General features: G+C 50.9%; 1 protein-coding gene across 7 annotated transcripts in view; it reads right to left on the reverse strand.

The window, feature by feature from the left end:
- SLC4A2 (solute carrier family 4 member 2) overlaps window positions 1-17512 on the reverse strand; it is a 58312-nt gene that overhangs the window by 5026 nt on the left and 35774 nt on the right. For 6 of the 7 annotated variants that reach the window (XM_081931506.1, XM_081931505.1, XM_081931507.1 and 3 more), the window contains 16 exons: window positions 17160-17446; window positions 16250-16374; window positions 15022-15248; window positions 12940-13076; window positions 10252-10432; window positions 9622-9757; window positions 8494-8677; window positions 8193-8307; window positions 5678-5862; window positions 5362-5587; window positions 4055-4261; window positions 3700-3848; window positions 2887-3081; window positions 1683-1913; window positions 1038-1127; window positions 449-615 (listed from right to left, as the gene is read on the reverse strand). In XM_081931506.1, the coding sequence (XP_081787632.1) occupies window positions 449-615; window positions 1038-1127; window positions 1683-1913; window positions 2887-3081; window positions 3700-3848; window positions 4055-4261; window positions 5362-5587; window positions 5678-5862; window positions 8193-8307; window positions 8494-8677; window positions 9622-9757; window positions 10252-10432; window positions 12940-13076; window positions 15022-15248; window positions 16250-16374; window positions 17160-17446 (2842 nt within the window). Of the gene's footprint in view, window positions 1-448; window positions 616-1037; window positions 1128-1682; window positions 1914-2886; window positions 3082-3699; window positions 3849-4054; window positions 4262-5361; window positions 5588-5677; window positions 5863-8192; window positions 8308-8493; window positions 8678-9621; window positions 9758-10251; window positions 10433-12939; window positions 13077-15021; window positions 15249-16249; window positions 16375-17159; window positions 17447-17512 lie in introns of those variants that run through there. The other variant, XM_081931511.1, reaches the window with a different exon arrangement.

Consider the following 17512-nt stretch of genomic DNA (forward strand, 5'->3'; position numbering starts at 1 on the left):
ACAATGACAATAAAGATTATCGTATCGTAAAAATAAGGAATGGGGAAAATTTATATTTTACCTTAAAAACTATTGCAAACAGTTGAAATCGTTAGTAGGGTTGGAAGAACGCTTGTAGTTTAATGATGAACTTTGGACATAATGGAGATGTGAAATATTTGGACTATTATAAAAGATGGAGGAGGAATTGATTAATAATAGGAACCGCAAAGGGGAGAAGTTCAGGAGATTCCTGGGAATATTGCTTTTATGTTGTATGTTGGTGTTTGTAAAATTTACAAGTGCAAACCAAATAAATTTATTAAATGAAATAAAAATAATATTAAGAAAGGAACCGGCGCCCCCTGAAACCCCTTGGCCTGCCCTCCCCTCCCGATTCCTAGAGAGGACCCCCCAGGCCAAAAGGTCCCCCTTGGGACAGACCCCGGGCTTCCTTGGTGTGACTCACGTGGTGATTTGCGTCTCCATGAAGATGAGGATGAAGACCAGGACGGCCGGCAGGGCACTGGCCACCATCATCCAGACGGGGAAGGCCTGGCTCTCGCCCAGGGGGTTGATCACCCAGCCCCGCTTCTGGGGGTCCGTGACCGAGAAGCCATGGGGCACCGAGAGTTTCTGTAGGGGAGGAGGGGAGAGAGGTGGGCAGCGGGTGAGCGAGAGGGAGAGGAGAATTGTAGAAGGGGTTCTGGGGAGGAAAATGGCAGAGGGATCCCCAAAGGTCATCTAGTCCAACCCCCGTCAATGCAGGAATGTCCACTAAAGGAGATAGCCAGGCACCCTCTCCTTAAAAACCTCCAAGGAAGGAGGTTGCGAAGATCCAACAATCTAGGCTTCCATACAATGCACAATAAAAGGAACTCTCAAGATACCAGCAAATAATTAAATTGTTGTTGTTGGCATTGTTATTATTATTATTATTATTGGTATTGTTAACTGTTTCTGCCAAGTTCTGGTCCAGCACTATAACCACTGCACAGCACTGCCTGCCTCCTCCGTTCCAGGATTCTTTGGGGCACTGAGCCCACCTGCCTGCTCACCTGTGTGTAGGTGTCCCGGATGCTGTAGTCCACCAGCACCATGATGAGGATAGCGATGGGCACCCCAAAATCCCCAATCACACGCCGGACCTGCCCAGAGAGAAAGAGGGAGGGACTTGCTCAGCCCTGGCCTTCAAGAGCCGTTTCTGGTGAGCATGTGGCTTTAAGGCAAGGGGCCTCTGAGGGTGTGCAGAGTGCCCCCGAGACCCTCCTGCCATCCGCCCGGGAGCCCTTTGCCCCCTCTCGCCACCCCTCCGTGTCATTTTTAATTTGAATCCCATCTTTCTCTATTGCTGCACGCAAAGCGGTTGCCAAGCGGAAGAAACCCCAAAACGTGCAGTGTAACAATACGATCCAACGCAAAAATATATAATCGCAATTTTAAAAGGTTTTAATAATAAACATAACGTAGAGTGGCAGAGTTGGGAAAGACCCCTGAGGGTCATCCATCTCACCCCACTGCCATGCAGGAACTGGTGACGGGATCATCCAATCTCTGCTTAAAAACCAAACAAAGCAACATTCGATAATCTACTGGACACATAAGACGAACTTTCCAAATTCCTGCAAATAAGGGAATCCTCTCTCTGGGCAGTTTCGACCGTTCTCTTGCTCCCTGACCGGCCCCCCCCCCCGGCCACGCACCCGTCCCGGGAAGAAGCGGCTGTTCTTGAACTTGCGCAGGAAGAAGGCGATGAAGAAGGTGCCGGCCATGAGGACCAGTGAGAGGAGGGCCGTGTTGGGCTGGCCGGTCACTTTGGCCGCGGAGCGGACGGACGTCCCGTTGCCCAGGACCAGGGTGGTGTTGCCGTCCAGGCTGATGTCGCCGGTGCCGTTGGCCTTGGTGCAGCTGTTGAGCGGGTGCTCCTGGAAGATCTGCCCAGAGACAAAACCTTCCCCGTTTGTTTCTTGCAAGGAGTCCTTATCCTTGCTTGGTGGGTGTGTATATTGTTTCACAGAATGCTTTTTAACTGGTTTTCTACTGAGAGTGTATTTTGGCAGTGGCAGCATCTGTCTATCTCGAGAGACAATGGAGTCTGCCTCGGGGGATGAATTCAAACTGCTGCCAAAATGAACTCTCCAGGGCACCAGATATAGGACATAATATACAAATGGAACACTGGGAAAGATTATGGAAAGTGGATTTAAAATTCACTGATTGCATATTGTTAAAAGAGAACTATATGAAAATGATGTATAGATGGCACATTACAGCTGTAAAAATGGCAAAAATGTATAGAACAGGCTCCAACAAGTGTTGGAAATGTAAGAAAAAGAAGGCACTTTTTTCATATGTGGTGGGATTGTAAAATAATCAAAAGCTATTGGGAGATTATTTATAATGAGATAAAAAAAATGTTTAAGATAACTTTTAAAATAAAAAGACCAGAAGCTTTTTTAGTGGGCATTTAAGGTCAAGAGTTGCCAAAAGAGAAGAAAAAACTAGGACGCTGTTAGCCCAAAGATGGAAAAGGAGAATGGCAAGAAAAACTGACGGAATACGCTGAAATGGCAAAATTAACTGGAAGACTATGAGATAAGGATAACAGCGACTTTAAGAAAGACTGGGAACCATTTATGTTATCCCTACAGAAACAATGTAGAGAGATGGACGCATTAGAAGGTTTTGATTAAACATTTACAATTACCAAAACAAACGTAGAACATACAACACTGAACTCGAAAAAACAAGGAGAGAACAACGATAAATATATTAGATTCCAAATTAAGAATAACAAAATATGCAGCAGAAATCTGTGGAAGAAGGTCGCAGGGGCTGCCCAGGCCTTGGGGTCCCCCTCACACGCTCCGAGCTTCAGGGCCCCCCAAATGTGGATCCGCCACTGACCTTGATGAGCTTGAAGAAGGTCTCGTAGATGAAGATGAGGGAGATGAGGAAGGCGAAGATCTCCTGGGTGAAGCGGGAGACGTAGCGCACCAGGAAGCTACCCTCAAACGCCACCATGACCAGCACAATCAGAATGAGCCAGAATCCGATCCAGACACGACCCACCAGATAGTCCAGGCCCTGTGAGGTGCAGAACTGGGGCAGGGGGAAGGACAGGCAGTGAGAGGAGACCTCCAGGGGCCCCTTCCCCACAGTCCTGGGTGGGGGGCACCCATCCACCTCTCTCTCTCTCTCTCTCTCCCCTCCCTTGGCAGAGAGATGCTCCAGGGAGAACCAGCGCCTGTGGGGTCACTGAAAGATAACGCCATCCGGCTGCAAGGGGGACCCTCATCCAGCCCAGCCCCCCTTCTAGCGGGAGGCTGATTCAGTGGGCAAAGAGGTTGGGGGGCCACCGGCCATGGATCCTGGATCTGTGACCCCTTCATTGCAGGGGTGGGTTGGACTACAGGACCTCTAGGGGTCCCTCCTGCTAAGGAAATACCAAAACCCTACTTGAAGGGTTTTCTCTAACCTGGCTGCGCTTTCTTGCTCGAACCAGACCGACGCTGAGCCTGCAGGACCAGATTGGGACAAAGTTGGGAAACCTTTTCAGTAGGGAACCCTGAACCCGGCGGTTCCACGACTCCCCCCCTGCCCTGGGCCTTCGGAGGGGAGAGGAAGTCCTGCAGGATCGCAGCTCCGACGGGGAGATTCAAGGGGGAGACGGGGACGTTAGGGAAACAGGGGAGACCCCAACCCCCTGGGAAAACTCACCATGAAGAAGGCCTCCTCGAAAACGAGGAGGGGTCCTGAGAAGCCGATGACCAGGAGGGGCTGGGCGCCCAGCAGGCAGAAGAAGATGCCCTGGACCGAGGTGGAGATGATCAGCTCCGAGACCCCAATCAACCCCTGCGTCTTCTCACCTGGTTTTTTTTTGGGGGGGGGAGAGTAAGGCTCAGAGGGGGCTGGCCTACCTCACGGGGCTGGCGTCCCAGAGCACCCCAAGCCCAGCCTCAGCCCTGCAATTCCTGGGAAGGGCAGCTCCCCAAAGGCGCAGGCAGTGCGGGGTCCAGCCAGGCCAGGCCGGGCGGCCTCTGTGCCTCAATGTGGGGCGCGGGCCCCCACTCACCCAGCAGCCCCCCAAAGGTGATGGCCGGCGACAGGGCAGCAAAGTAGATGAAGATGATGGCAGCCACGCACTGGGCGTCCAGGGCGTCCCGGAAGTCGCTCAGGTACTTGGGGTAACGGCGGCAGACGTCCTGGACCAGACCCCCGAAAGGGCGCCCCGTTCGCCGGAGGGGGTCCGGCTCCTCCTCCTCCTCCACCTTCAGCAGCGCTGTGGGGCAGACAGGGGGCGGCAGTGAGGACTGAGACCCCCCCAACGCTGCAACGTATTTCCACGACTGTGTTTAACGAGTGGGTGTTCGTGGCATCACCGGGGGTTGGACTGGATGGCCTCTGGGAGCCCCTTCCAACCCTACGATGCTACGATTCTCTCGTTCCCATATATATCCCTGGGATATAAATATTTTAGATACTAATGGCAGATCAACTACCGGTAGTTGCATTTTGGCTCACGAGGAAGCAAGAGCTTTCCAGGCTACTGTGTCTTTGAGGCTGGTTTTGAACACGTTGCAATATATTTTGACTATCGTTTTTATTTATTTCTGTGTATTTAGGTTTTTCAAATTAAAAATTTAAAGTAATAAGTAGGAAGAAGATGCGGAGATATGCTCCAGAGATCCAGATTGTGGGGAGCCCCAAAAAATTAATAAATACAATTTGGACTATAATTTGATCTTCTTTATTTTAGTTTTTTTAGTTTTTATTTGAAGTATTATGATTGGATATTTAATAGGATGTTTGTTATTGGAAAATCAATAAAAAGATTTTTTTTAAAAAATATATAAAGTAATAAATCAACATACAATATCCACAGAATCTCCTCCACCCCTTTGTGGGTCCTATTATTAATCATTTCATCCTGCATCTTTTACAATAACCCAAATCTTTAGCATCTCCATTATGTCCAAAGCTCACCATTAAACTACAAGTATTATTCCAAACCCATTAATGATTTTAACTGTTTACAATGCTTTTTTTTTATCCTATCTATCTCAACCTAACTTACTGTTTTTAACTATTTTGTTGTTATTACTCTGAATTTTATCCTTTAAATGTTGCCAGCATCTTAGAACCCCCCTTGGGACAAAGGCAGGATATAAATATATTCCGTTATAACAATCCCTAGATTCTAATAATCACTAGATAATAATCACTCTTCTACACTGCTGGGGTAGCTCAGTCGGTACAACATGACACTCTGAATCTTCGGGGAGTGGGTTCGAGTCCCGCTTTGGCTGCAAGATTCCTGCATCGCCGGAGGTTGGACTGGATGACCCTTGAGGGTCCCTTTGCCCGAGAGCCAGCGCTTACCTTTCTCCTCGGGGGACTTGGGCTCCATGGCGGCCCCCAGGAGGAGGCGCCGCTCCTGCTCCTCCCTCCGCCGCAGCATCTCCCTCTGGAAGTGGGCCACGCTCCGCAGCAGCTCCTCGCCCTGCACCTCCGAGGGAGGAAGCACCACGCTGCAGTCCAGGAACTCGTTGATGGCGTGGAGCAGGTCCTGGCGGTCGTCGGCCAGGTAGGCGGCTTCGTGGAATTGCTGGGGGGAGACGGGCAGGTGAGGCCGGGGAGGGAGCCCCGCCGCGCGGGAGAGGAGGAGGAGGAGAAGGTGGCAAGGGTGGGGGCCTACCTTGTCGGACATGAGGGTGGAGATGGAGCGCCCGATCTCGTGGTAGTCCATGTTGGCGCTGCTGGGCCCCAGCAGGACAAAGAGGAAGCGCACTGGGACGGGCACCTCCAGCACCGAGTCCATCAGCGCCGCCTCCTGCAGCCGCACAAAGGCCATGGTGGGCTGGTCCAGGAACTCCACGCTGCCTGCGGGGGAAGAGAGGGCAGCGGATGGGGGCCAAGGACCAGGATCCGAGCCATAAGAAAGGAGAGATTCCTGACAGCCAGAGCTCTGGGACGGTGGCAGCCCTGGCACCGTCTCCCTCGAGATGCTCTCCTGCCTGGCAGGCTTTGGAGCAGAGGTTGGACGGCCACCTGCCAGGGGCGCTTGAGCCGAGATGCCCCCTGGCCTGGGCAGGAACGGGCACTTCAGCTCAGCGCTGCAGGAAGGTGTTGAACCTGTCCTGAATCGTCTGTCCTTCCACCTCATGCAGAGATGTAAGCCAGGAGCCAAATGGATCCCTAAACCAGGCTGACGGGAGCCAAAACGGAACGCCTAGTTGCCATTTGGGGGCCAAAATAGAGCTCCAAAGTCGCATTTTTCAATAGGACTTGTTGTTTCTGACTGTGCAGATAAAAGAGAGCGGATAGGATTCTGCATCTCCAGATGGTGAAGACATCAGGCACCATCCTGGCAACCGGGCATCTTCACTTGGCCACAAGTGGCAAATAGCCAGGCGCAAAGTACCGTATTTTTCGCTCTATCAGACGCACCAGACCATAAGATGCTAGTTGGCTCTCTTGGCTTCCTCTTTAGCCTCTCCTGGGCAAGGGGAGCCTTCAGCCCACTGCCGGGGAGAGGCTGTGCGCGGCTAAGGCTCCCCCAAGAGCCGCACTCCCTTTAAAGAGTGCAGTGTGGAGCATGTGTGTGGCTTTTGGGGGCTTTTGCCCGAGAAGGGAGAAGGGCTGCCCTTCTCCCTCTTCGGAGAAAAGCCCCGAAGAACTGCACACACGCTCCACGCAGCATTTTAAAGGGAGAGCTGAGCAGAGCCTCCCACCTGCATTCACTCCATAAGACGCACACACATTTCCCCTTACTTTTTAGGAGGGGGAAAGTGCATCTTATAAGATACGATATGGCTGGTGAATCTTGGACGCTGCCCTCGGGGTCCTTTCTGTGATTCCTAGTTCTCCTGTGCTCCAAGGGGATCCCTTCCAACACTTTTATGATATTCCCTATTCCTGATTAAGTTTGGCGCTTTTGTTTTTGCTATTTATTTTGCCTTTTTGATTTTGAGGCTTTTTCAATTACTTTGTTTTTTGACTGTGTGGAACCCAGTTCAGCTACTGATTGATTATGTGACTGTGGAAATGGATAAAAGCCCCCCATCCAAACAATGACTATCATCAGTGCAGGTGAGAAAAAAGTTTACTGTACTTTTCCATGTATAAGATGCCCCCTATTTTGGGGGACTCAAACTTAAGAAAATGCACTATGCACTATCCATGTATAAGACGACCCCTTGTTTTAAACTTCAAAAATTTAGGGAAAAATATAGTCTTATACGGGACGCGGGTGGCGCTGTAGGTTAAACCACAGAGCCTAGGACTTGTTGATCAGAAGGTTGGCAGTTCGAATCCCTGTGACAGGGTGAGCTCCCGTTGCTCAGTCCCTGCTCCTGCCAACCTAGCAGTTCAAAAGCAGGTGAAAGTGCAAGTAGATAGATAGGTACCGCTCCGACGGGAAGGTAAGCGGCGTTTCCGTGCGCTGCTCTGGTTCGCCAGAAGCGGCTTAGTCCTGCTGGCCACATGACCCGGAAGCTGTATGCCACCTCCCTCAGCCAGTAAAGCGAGAGGAGCGCCCCAACCCCAGAGTCGGCCAAAACTGGACCTAATTGTCAGGGGTCCCTTTACCTTTTTATAGTCTTATGCACAGAAAAATACGGTAATTTTAATTTTTATCATTTACAATACAGTGGTACCTCTGGTTGTGAATGGGATCCGTTCTGGAGCCCCGTTCGCAACTTGAGCAGAACGCAACCCACATCTGTGCGGGTCACGATTTGCCACTTATGTGCATGACATCATTTTGAGTGTCTGCGTATGCACAAGCGGTGAAACCCGGAAGTAACCCGTTCCGTTACTTCCAGGTCGCCGGGGGACGCAACCTGAAACCGCTCAGCCTGCAGCAAACGCAACATGAGCTAGGAGTGTACTGTCTTATTTATGTAATTAGCACAGTACATAGATTATTGCTTTCATTTTATGGACCAGTGGCCTCGTTAGATATTAAATTGCTGTTTTAGGGGTTGTTTTTAAAAGTCTGGAAAGGATTAATTCATTTTGCATGACTTTCTATGGGAAGGCACGCCTTGCTTTTGGAACGCCTTGGTTTTGGAATGGACTTCAGGAACGGATTAAGTTTGAGAACCAAGGTGCCACTCTAAATAAATACTTCCAAGGCTACGATTCCATGATTCTCTGCCCCCCAGCTCCCCCTGCCCCCCCGAGACTCTCCCCCTCTGCCCCTCCCTTACCCACAAGCACCACGGTGGCCTCTGCGTTGTCTGGGATCTTCTCCAACAGCTTGAGCTCATGCTTCGACTTGGACCTGGTGATGGGGCCGGGGAGCGTGGGAGACGCCACTTCGCGCTGCAGAGACCCCCGGGTGGGGGGCGGGGAGAGTGAGAAGCAAGGCGGGGAGACTCAGCCAGCTGCCGCGCATCCTTGGTGCACGTGTGCTCCCCCAGCCACCCCACCCCAGCCAGGATTCCGGCATTGCATTGCGGGGGGTCAGGCCAGATGGCCTCTGGGGGTCCCTTCCCCGCTCCCTCTCACCTCCTTCTCGATGTCCACCCGGGTCTCGTGCTCCCCGGCGTGGCCCCCGATGAGGGGGTCGGTCACGGTGGGCTCGGCCCCCTCGCCGACGTGGTTGGCGCTGTGGTGGTGGCCCAGAAGGGAGCCCAGGGAGCCGGCCGAGATGTTGCGCGGGAAGGAGAACTCCTTCTCGTCCGAGGGGTGGCTGCGAGGAAGGACAGCGCGTCAGGGAAGGGGGCTCCATCCGGGGGGCACTGTGGGGGCTTGCAAGGACACCCCCCCTTGCTGCAGACACCCACCAAGCCAAGGGAATCCTCCCTGGGATTATAGTATGACCCTTATTTCCTCTATGGAGGGCAGGGTGCAATACTCCCCCCCCCATTTTTATATTTGCAACAACAACAACAACAACATCGGAAGGCAGCCCTGTTTAGGGAAGCTTTTAATGTTTAATAGGTTATTGTATTTTAGTGTTCTGTTGGAAACCACCCAGAGTGGGTTTCCCCAGCCAAATGGGCGGGGTATAAATAATAAATTATTATTATTATATAAAATTCATTTATACCCCGCTCATCTGGCTGGGTTGCCCAAAACACTCGGGGGGGGGGGGGGGCTTCCAAGACATAAAAAATAATAAAACTTCAAACATTAATAGTAATATAAAATATTATATATATATATGTGTATACACACACACACACACACACATATATAATATAAAAACCACAATAACTTTAAAATAAACTGCTTATATCAAACAAAGCAACATTCAAGAATCCATCTGGATCTAATAGTAAACAGTAAAATTAAACATCAGCAAATAATAATAATAATTAAACAACAACCCTGTGAGGTAGGTCAGGCTGAGGGAGACTGACTTCCAGGGTCACCCACTGAGTTTCATGGCCATGTGTCGGAATTTAAACCTGGGTCCCTGCCAGATCCTGGCCCGACACTCAAACCTTGGGTCCCTGGGTGCTGTTGGTCTACAACTCCCATCACTCCTGACCGATGGTTCTGCTAGAGAGGGACGATGGGAGCGCAGCACCCAGGGACCCAAGGCGGAAAGAGATGCTGCTCTAACCACTCCGCCACGCTGTCTCTGTGGTGCCAGAGCCAGAAGCTGCCCCCGCCCCCTGCTTGCCTCACCTGTGCTTGAGGAGCAGCGCTCGCAGCACGTTGGCGCGGTCCTCCGCTCGGATCTGGTCCGAAATGATCATCTGCTCCACGACTTGGTGGGCCACCCCTGGGAGGGTCTTCTGGTCCAGGTCAAGGAGGACGGCCCCTGGGGGGGGGAGAGCAAGGGGGCACTAGCCGGGGGGCAAGGGTCTCTCCCATAGACCCCCCTGAAAAGTTCCTCACTGAGCCCCATTTGCACCCAGGTCCTCCTGCTGCAGTGAGTTCCACAGCTCCCCAGGGTGCCAAAAGAACCAGACCTGGCCTCCCCCATTAGCTTAGCTAGTTGAAGGGGGGGCAGAAAATGCCAGGGTCGCAGGTTCGATGCCCATATGGGCCACCTGCATATTCCCCCTGCCTTCTCATCGGAGGGCATTGGATTCTGGAGCTGTGATTCTGGCATCACAGGGGGTCAGACTAGATGGCCCTCGGGGACCCCTTCCAACTTGACGTTTCTACAAGTTACAAGGAAGGAGATTCTGACTCAAGTCTGATGACAGTGGATTCCTGCCTTGCCGGGGGTTGGTCTGGGTGACCTTCAGGGGTCCCTTCTGACTCTACAAATGAGCCTCCCCTCTCCCGCTGCCCTGCTACCCTGCCCACCGTGAGCCAGGGTCCTGCGCAGCTCCAGGAGGCTCCGGAAGGAGAGCGAGGCCACGTGGGGCTTCCCCCAGCGATCCGTCTCCTCTTCCACGTCCTCCTCAAACTTGATCCATCGTGCCGTCTCCTTCCACTGCATCTCCTGGTTCTTGTCCACAATCAGCTCGTTCAGCTCCACAAAGACCTGGGCCGGGCGGAGAGGGTGAGAGCGTGGGAAGAGTGGCTTGCCAAATCATTGGAGTATTACAATATGTCCCCAACATTTTTAAGGATTGTATGAAATTTATGTTTGTCTGTATATCCGTAATATGTATGTATAAATGTATTAATGTTGAATTATCTCAATAATATATATATATAAAAGGAAGAGCACTGGTTGGATCAGGCCCAAGGGGACCCACGGAACACAGGCTCCTGTCCTTGCAAGGACTTATCGGACGCAGGATTTGAACACGAGACCAGCCCTCTTCCCCTCCTGTGCTTTCCAGAAACTGGGGTTCAGAAATACTTGCGGCCTCTGATTCTATTTTTGCATGTAAATTTTTTATTAAGCGTTTCAAAATAGAAAAAGAAAACAGAAAACAGATCACTACAGTGTTAAGACAGAAAAAGGAAAAAGAAAAATATACACAGATAACAATACATCAAATAAATATTTTTACGTCACTTCTTTCGCATAGTTGTTTCTTTCAAGACTTCCTTCAGCTAAATCGCAAGTCATTCGTAGCCAAAAGTAATGTCCACGTTTCTTCATTTATATTGTCATTATGTCTACTCTTACTCTCTATTTTCTTTGCACAATAACCTCTGGTCTGTTACAGTACCTCTTTAAATCCCTTGAGCGTTATTTTTCCCTCACTGACATATTCCAAGTAATCTACATATTTCTCCCAGTCGCTGATAAATACCTGGTCCTTTAAATATCTAATTCTCCCCGTTAACTTATCAAGCTCAGCATATTCCGATAATTTACATCTCCACTCCTCCACCGTCGGGGTTTCTTGTTGTTTCCACCTTTGCGCTATTACAACCCTTGCTGCCGTAACCGCACAGTATACCAGTCTACAGTCTTCCTTTTTTATATCTTGTCTTAATATCCCTAATAGGAATATCTCGGGTTTCTTTATGAACGTGTATTTTAATATCTTTTTTAATTCGATGTAAACCTTCTCCCAGAACTGTTTTACCCTTCCACACTCCCACCACATGTGATAGAAGGAGCCCTCTACCTTTTTACACCTCCAACACTTATTATCCACCTTATACATTTTAGAAAGTTTCATAGGTGTCAAATGCCACCTATAAAACATCTTCATAACATTTTCTCTTATCACAGTACACGCCGTAAAGTTTTGCCCGTCTTTCCATAATTTTTCCCAATCCTCAAATTGTATACTATGACCTATATCTTTGGCCCAGCGAATCATTACAGATTTAACTTCTTCGTCAGCCAGGTACCAATCAAGCAACATTCTATATAACTTGGATATATTTTTCTCTTTGTTATTAATTATCTCCATCTGGTATTTAGAATCTTTATCTGCATAACCTCTTTCTTTGAGGTCCTTGCTGAACATCTGATTCACTTGTTGGTGGTGAAGCCAATCGTAGACATGTTCTTTTATCTGCTCATAGGGTTTAGTTCTCCATTTCCCTTCCACTTTAGTTACTAACTGATTGTATGATGCCCAATTATTTCTCATGTTAGTAGTTTTTATACTTATTATTTCAAGGGGTGACAGCCAATGTGGTGTTTTCGGCTCTAGCAAGTTCTTATACCTTTCCCATACCTCAATTATCGGCCCTCTAAAGATATGGTTGCCAAACCCCTTATGTGCCTTCATTTTGTTCTTCCATAGATAGGCATGCCAGCCAAAGCAGTTGTCGAAGCCCTCCAGATCTAGTAGCTCCGTGTTATCCAGCTTGACCCAATCCTTTAACCAGCTTAGGCATGCAGCCTCGCGGCCTCTGATTCTAACAGCCCTGATCAGAACTTGGGGGGCAGGAGAATTTGGGGTGATGGCTAAGGAGCTTCCTCTTCCTGCAAGGGGGTGTTGTTGAGGCCCCAGGCTCAGAAGCACCATGGCCCCCCCTACCCTGAGGGAATTTCCACAATCCAGGCCTGGATTTGTGTGGGTCAACTGCCCCCCAGGAACCCATGCCAGTGAGTCAAAGAGGCAGGTGGAGGAGGAATCCCAGCCAGACCCCCAACTTAGGGGTCTCTGATAGCCCTGCAACATCTGGGGCCGGCGTCCAGTTTGCCCCAGTGGTCCCTCAGCCCGCCGCTGCGCCCCCTCCTTCCCACAGCCTCTTGCCAGGGGCGCAGGCAAGGAGAGGGCGCAAAATCTGCTAAAAATATTTCCACAGATATATTTGATGGAAGTCAAAAAAATTGAATAAGATGTAAAAATATGTTTAATCACTGTTGAAAATGGTATGTTAAAAAACTAATAAAATTTATATATATATAAAATATTTCCACAAATATGTCTATAAAAAGATTAATTATTGCCGCATAAGAAAAGGTCTTAAATGGAGGGTTTTGCATGGTATGTGGGTTTCCCCTGTGCCACATTCCCTAGGGGGTGCAATCTGGATGGTTCTGCCAGGGGACCAGACCACCCAGCTATGGCTCTGCCCCTTGCCCCCCCCCATCAGGCCACAAATCGCCCCCTGCCCCCCCCCGCTCACCTCGTGGGGCTGCCGGTCCTGCTTCCTCTGCCGGGCGCTGGGCTCCTTGCGGTCCTTGCCAATGTGGACCACCTGGCCTTTGGCGCTCTTCCGGACCAGGTGGCGCCGCACCCCGGGAACGTCCTCGAACCTGTGGCCTGCGGGGTGGAAGGACAGAAGGCCCTGAGTGGGGGGTGCAGAGAAAGGCCCTGATCCGTCCTCCTTGCGGCTTCCCTACATCCAACCGCCTTCCTGCCAGTCTCTCTGGGTGCCACCTGAGAAAGGTGAAGTACCTGAGCCCCAGGCGCCGGCACGCCATTGGTCAGAAAGATCCTGGGGTCCCTCCCTCCAAAGACAGGGGAGGAAGACCCCCAGGGATCCAGGCCAGGCTTTCTATTTTTGCTGCCTACTTGCGAGTAAACCAGAACAATGACAGCCAAGTGAGCAGGCCAGGATGAACCCAGGGCTCAGAATATTCTGTGTTCTGCCCACTTTCCCTCTTCTGTGCAAAAAAGTTTCCCGATTTGACTGCCAGAGACCCCCTGGCAACACCGCAGGGCTCTTATGTCGTAGCTGGGTCATTTTTCAGTTTGAAAAAAATCCACTCCTGCCTTTCAGGGGGGTTGGACTAGATGCCCCTTGGGGGTCCCTTCCCTTCTAGGATTCAAAGGGGCAGAATTAAAGGAAGGAACATCTGGCGAGCAGAAAAGCCCACCTCCATGCCACGGATGGCGAAAGGATATCCCAGGCTTCAGCCCTCCAGATGTTTCTGGCCTACAACTCCCATGATGCCTAGCGAGCAGGACCAGCAGTCAGGGATGATGGGAATTGTAGTCTCAAAACACCTGGAGGGCCGAGGTGGAGGGTGCCTGGGATATACCATATAGTTTTGTAGCCATAATTCTGTTTAATGGTTACTTTGTTATTGCTGTTTCCCTCTGTTTTTAAAAATGTTTCTTAATGTATTCTCTTGCCCTCTTTCTGTTTTCTATTCTTTCCTTTTCCTTCTCCCTTGTTTACTTTCATTTACTATAATCACAAGGTGCTCTTTGCCTTTGGAGAGACAGAGATTCCCAGCAAAGGCAAGCTGCCCGGAAGAAAAATAATAATAATAATAATAATAATAATAATTATTATTATTATTATTATTATTATTATTATTTGTGCTTCCCAGGAAGGCTACTCTCTGCAGCCCACAAAGGACTGGGACGCCACAAACGTCTCTGGCTCAGAAGTGCCTCTGACAGACTACCGTATTTTTCGCTCCATAAGACTCACCTGACCATAAGATGCACCTAGTTTTTAGAGGAAAACAAGAAAAAATATTCTGAACCAAACAGTGGATGTATGACTTTTGTGGTTCATGCTGTGGCCACAGACATGTGATCTGATGGTGAATTTGGGGTGACCCAATGCAAAAATCCTGAGGATCCACGGGCTTTTACCTCCCCCTCCCAGGCAGCCTCCTTTATCGCTAGCATCCCTTATCTCTCTCCCAATCCCACTGATCAGCTGCTTCCTTTCAACACTCCCCTCCCTCTTGTTTGCCTTGGTGTCTTTCTCTTAGCATTTTTTTGCTCCTCCTTTTCTTCTAATTTCTCTCCTCATTGATTTAGTCTTCCTGTTTCCGATCAGCGGCTTCGTTTCAACAGCCCCTTCCCTCTTTCTAAAAAAAAAAGCACGATCTGCTTTTCGCCCCTGGGTAATTCGGCTCCATAAGATGCACAGACATTTCCCCTTACTTTTTAGGAAGAAAACAGTGTTTCTTATGGAGCAAAAAAATACGGCAACTCACAAAGCCCTTTATACTCTGCTGCACATCCCCCCTGCCAGGTAGGCCACTGCCATAATAATATTACTAATACTTTATATACTGCCCTTTATCAAAAGATCCCATTAAGAACACATTTTACAGAGCACCAATAATAAATAATAACCACAAAAAATAATCCTAATAGCAGCTTTAGTGGGCCCAAGATGGTTTCATGGCTTTGCCTAAGAAAGAGTTCATGCCAGGCAGCCAGAGGGCATCCCAGCTGGTGGATTCACACCCGGGACTCCTCCTCCTCTGTGCTCCCCCCCTCCGCGTCCCCCACCACTCACTCTTCATGAAGTCCAGGTCGGCGGAGGCCAGGGTCTGGGCCTCGGACTCATCTGTTGGCACCTTGGGGTAGCGGGTCTGCTCGATGCCCGTCATGCTGCCAATGCGCCGGCGCTCGTTGAGGTTGTAGCTGCGGTGCCCGGGCTGGGACTTGGAGAGCGCCCTCCCGGGGGAGCCCGCCTCGGCCATGCTGGGCGCATCCGTGCCCGCGGGTTCCTCGGCATCTGAACTGTGAGAGAGGCAGACTCACAGGCGGGCACCGCACCCGCCTCGGGCGCCAAGGAGGCAGCTCTGCGGGGCTGGCATAAAGTGAGGGGAACTTCCTTTTCCTTAACAACTGGGCACCGGTTTCCCCGCAAAATCGCCTTGCCCCAGACCTGCCCGCTTGGCTGCTCCGATCGGTACAACTGGCACTCTTACAGGTGCCGCGCAATGGCCAATCTTGCAGGGTGGCAGCACCTATAACCTTTGGAACTCCCTGCCTAGGGATCTCAAGGTGCCTTCCCTGCTTTCTTTTTGGCGCCCGCTAACAACATTCTTGCTCAGACAGGCCTGCCCAGACGCTCAAAAACCGGCAACGAGTTTTAATTCTGTTTCTAGTTGGTTTCGACTTTTAGGAAGCCTTCCGGTTGGTCATTCTTCTCTTTGGAAAACAGCTCTGAGGGTTTTTTAACCTGCGAATCCAAAGATTGACCACACTTGCAACTGATGAATGGACTTCCTTGGTTTGGACAAATATATTGATACCTGAAACGAGTTTATACGGAATCGAGGGGGTTATTAGTGACCATATATAGATTAGGATGATATTATCACTCCTCTATAGAATAATATATAGAAAGGAAAGGGACTTAATTATTACACTGTACGTTCTGCATTGTTTTCTGTCTTCTCCTCTGTCTTTCTTTTTCCACACTCTTTTCTTTTCTCTCTCTCTCAATTTTTCTTTTATACATGAAAACCTTTCAATAAAGTATCGATTAAACAAGCAGCACATGATTTCATGGAACAAATAGCCTGATTTCAGCTGCTGTGGGGAGAGACCCTCCCCCCAATCACGCAGGGAACCAGAGCCAGAGCCCACCTTCCCTCAGGGACCCCCCAGGAGGGAGGCGGTGCCACAAACCCTCTCTCACCCCCCTCACTCCCCCCCAGCTGAAATCTGCTGCTCAGGGCAGACCCCCTCCTTCCTCTGGACCCCCTCCCTTCAGGCCCCCACCCTGCACTCACCTGCCTGCTTTGGCCCCCTTGGGAGCTGGGGAGCTCCCAGAGTCCGTTGAGGAGCTATGGGGCATTGTGGGGCTGGCTGCCCCCTCCGCCGGCCGGTCTACTCCATCATCCTCTTGCAAGAAGAACTGAGGGGAGAGAAGCGGGGGGTCAGGAGCTGGGGCCGGGTGCTCCCCTCCCCTCCTCAGCCTTCTGGGGCCAGGAAATAGTATTTTAATCTTGTTTTTTAAGTTGCATTTCAATCAATTGTTTTATATCTGGTGTTAGCCGCCCTGAGCCTGGTCTTGGCTGGGGAGGGCAGGGGATAAATAAAATTTATCATCATCATCATCATCATCATCAAAGGGGGTTGGGCTAGATGACCCTTGGGTCCCTTCTGACATGACAGTTCTACACATCTACAAACGCCTTTGCCGCTTCCACCACCATCCCGAGCTCCACCCGAGGGGGGGGGGGGGAATGGCCGTAGCTCAGAGGTTCAATCCCCAGCCTGGCCTGGGATTGCGGAATTGCTGAGTCGGGAGGGAACCCCAAAGGTCATCCAGTCCAACCCCCGGCAATGCAGGAATCTCAGCAGAGGGCCGTCCCAGCTCCGCTTAGAAGCCTCCCAGCAAGGAAAGGCTGCTCCACTGGCATCAGAGTTGAGCCAGAATCTCCTTCCTTGTAGAAATGTCGAGTTGGAAGGGGATCCCGGGGGCCATCTAGTCTGACCCCCTGCGATGCTGGAATCGCAGCTCCAGAATCCCTGACTGGTGGGCATCCAATTGTAGAGTCAGAAAGGACCCCTGAGGGTCATCCAGACCAACCCGCTGCAATTCTGGGATCGCAGACTGGGGGAAACAGCCTCCCTGCCTGAACTGCTGCCGGTCAGTGCTGTCCCTCTGAGCACGTCATCCTGCCTCCCCCGACCTACCTGCACCCCCTCTGGTGAGCCGTGCAGGTGCATCAGGTCCTCGGGGGCCTGCTCTGTCTCGGTGTCGCAGGTGTCCTCATCGGCCTCCTCCTCCCCCTCCTCGGCCTCCTCTTCCTCTTCCTCCTCGATGGTGGGGGTCTCCCCGGGGACGGAGGGGCGCTGCGGCTGCGGCTGCTTCTCCTTCTTCTTCTTCTTGGCCTTCCTGGAGACTCCCTTCTTCCTCCGGGGGTCCGAGGGAAGGTGGCTGGACAGAGGGTGGTGGATGTGGTGGGACGACTGGCGGTGGTCTGTGGGGAGAAGCGGGAAGCGGCGTTGGGGGGGTGATTTGGGGAGGAGGGGGTCTCCAGGGCCAC

Source organism: Podarcis melisellensis, assembly GCF_964234715.1.
Source record: "Podarcis melisellensis genome assembly, chromosome: 12".
Lineage (NCBI taxonomy): Eukaryota > Metazoa > Chordata > Lepidosauria > Squamata > Lacertidae > Podarcis > Podarcis melisellensis.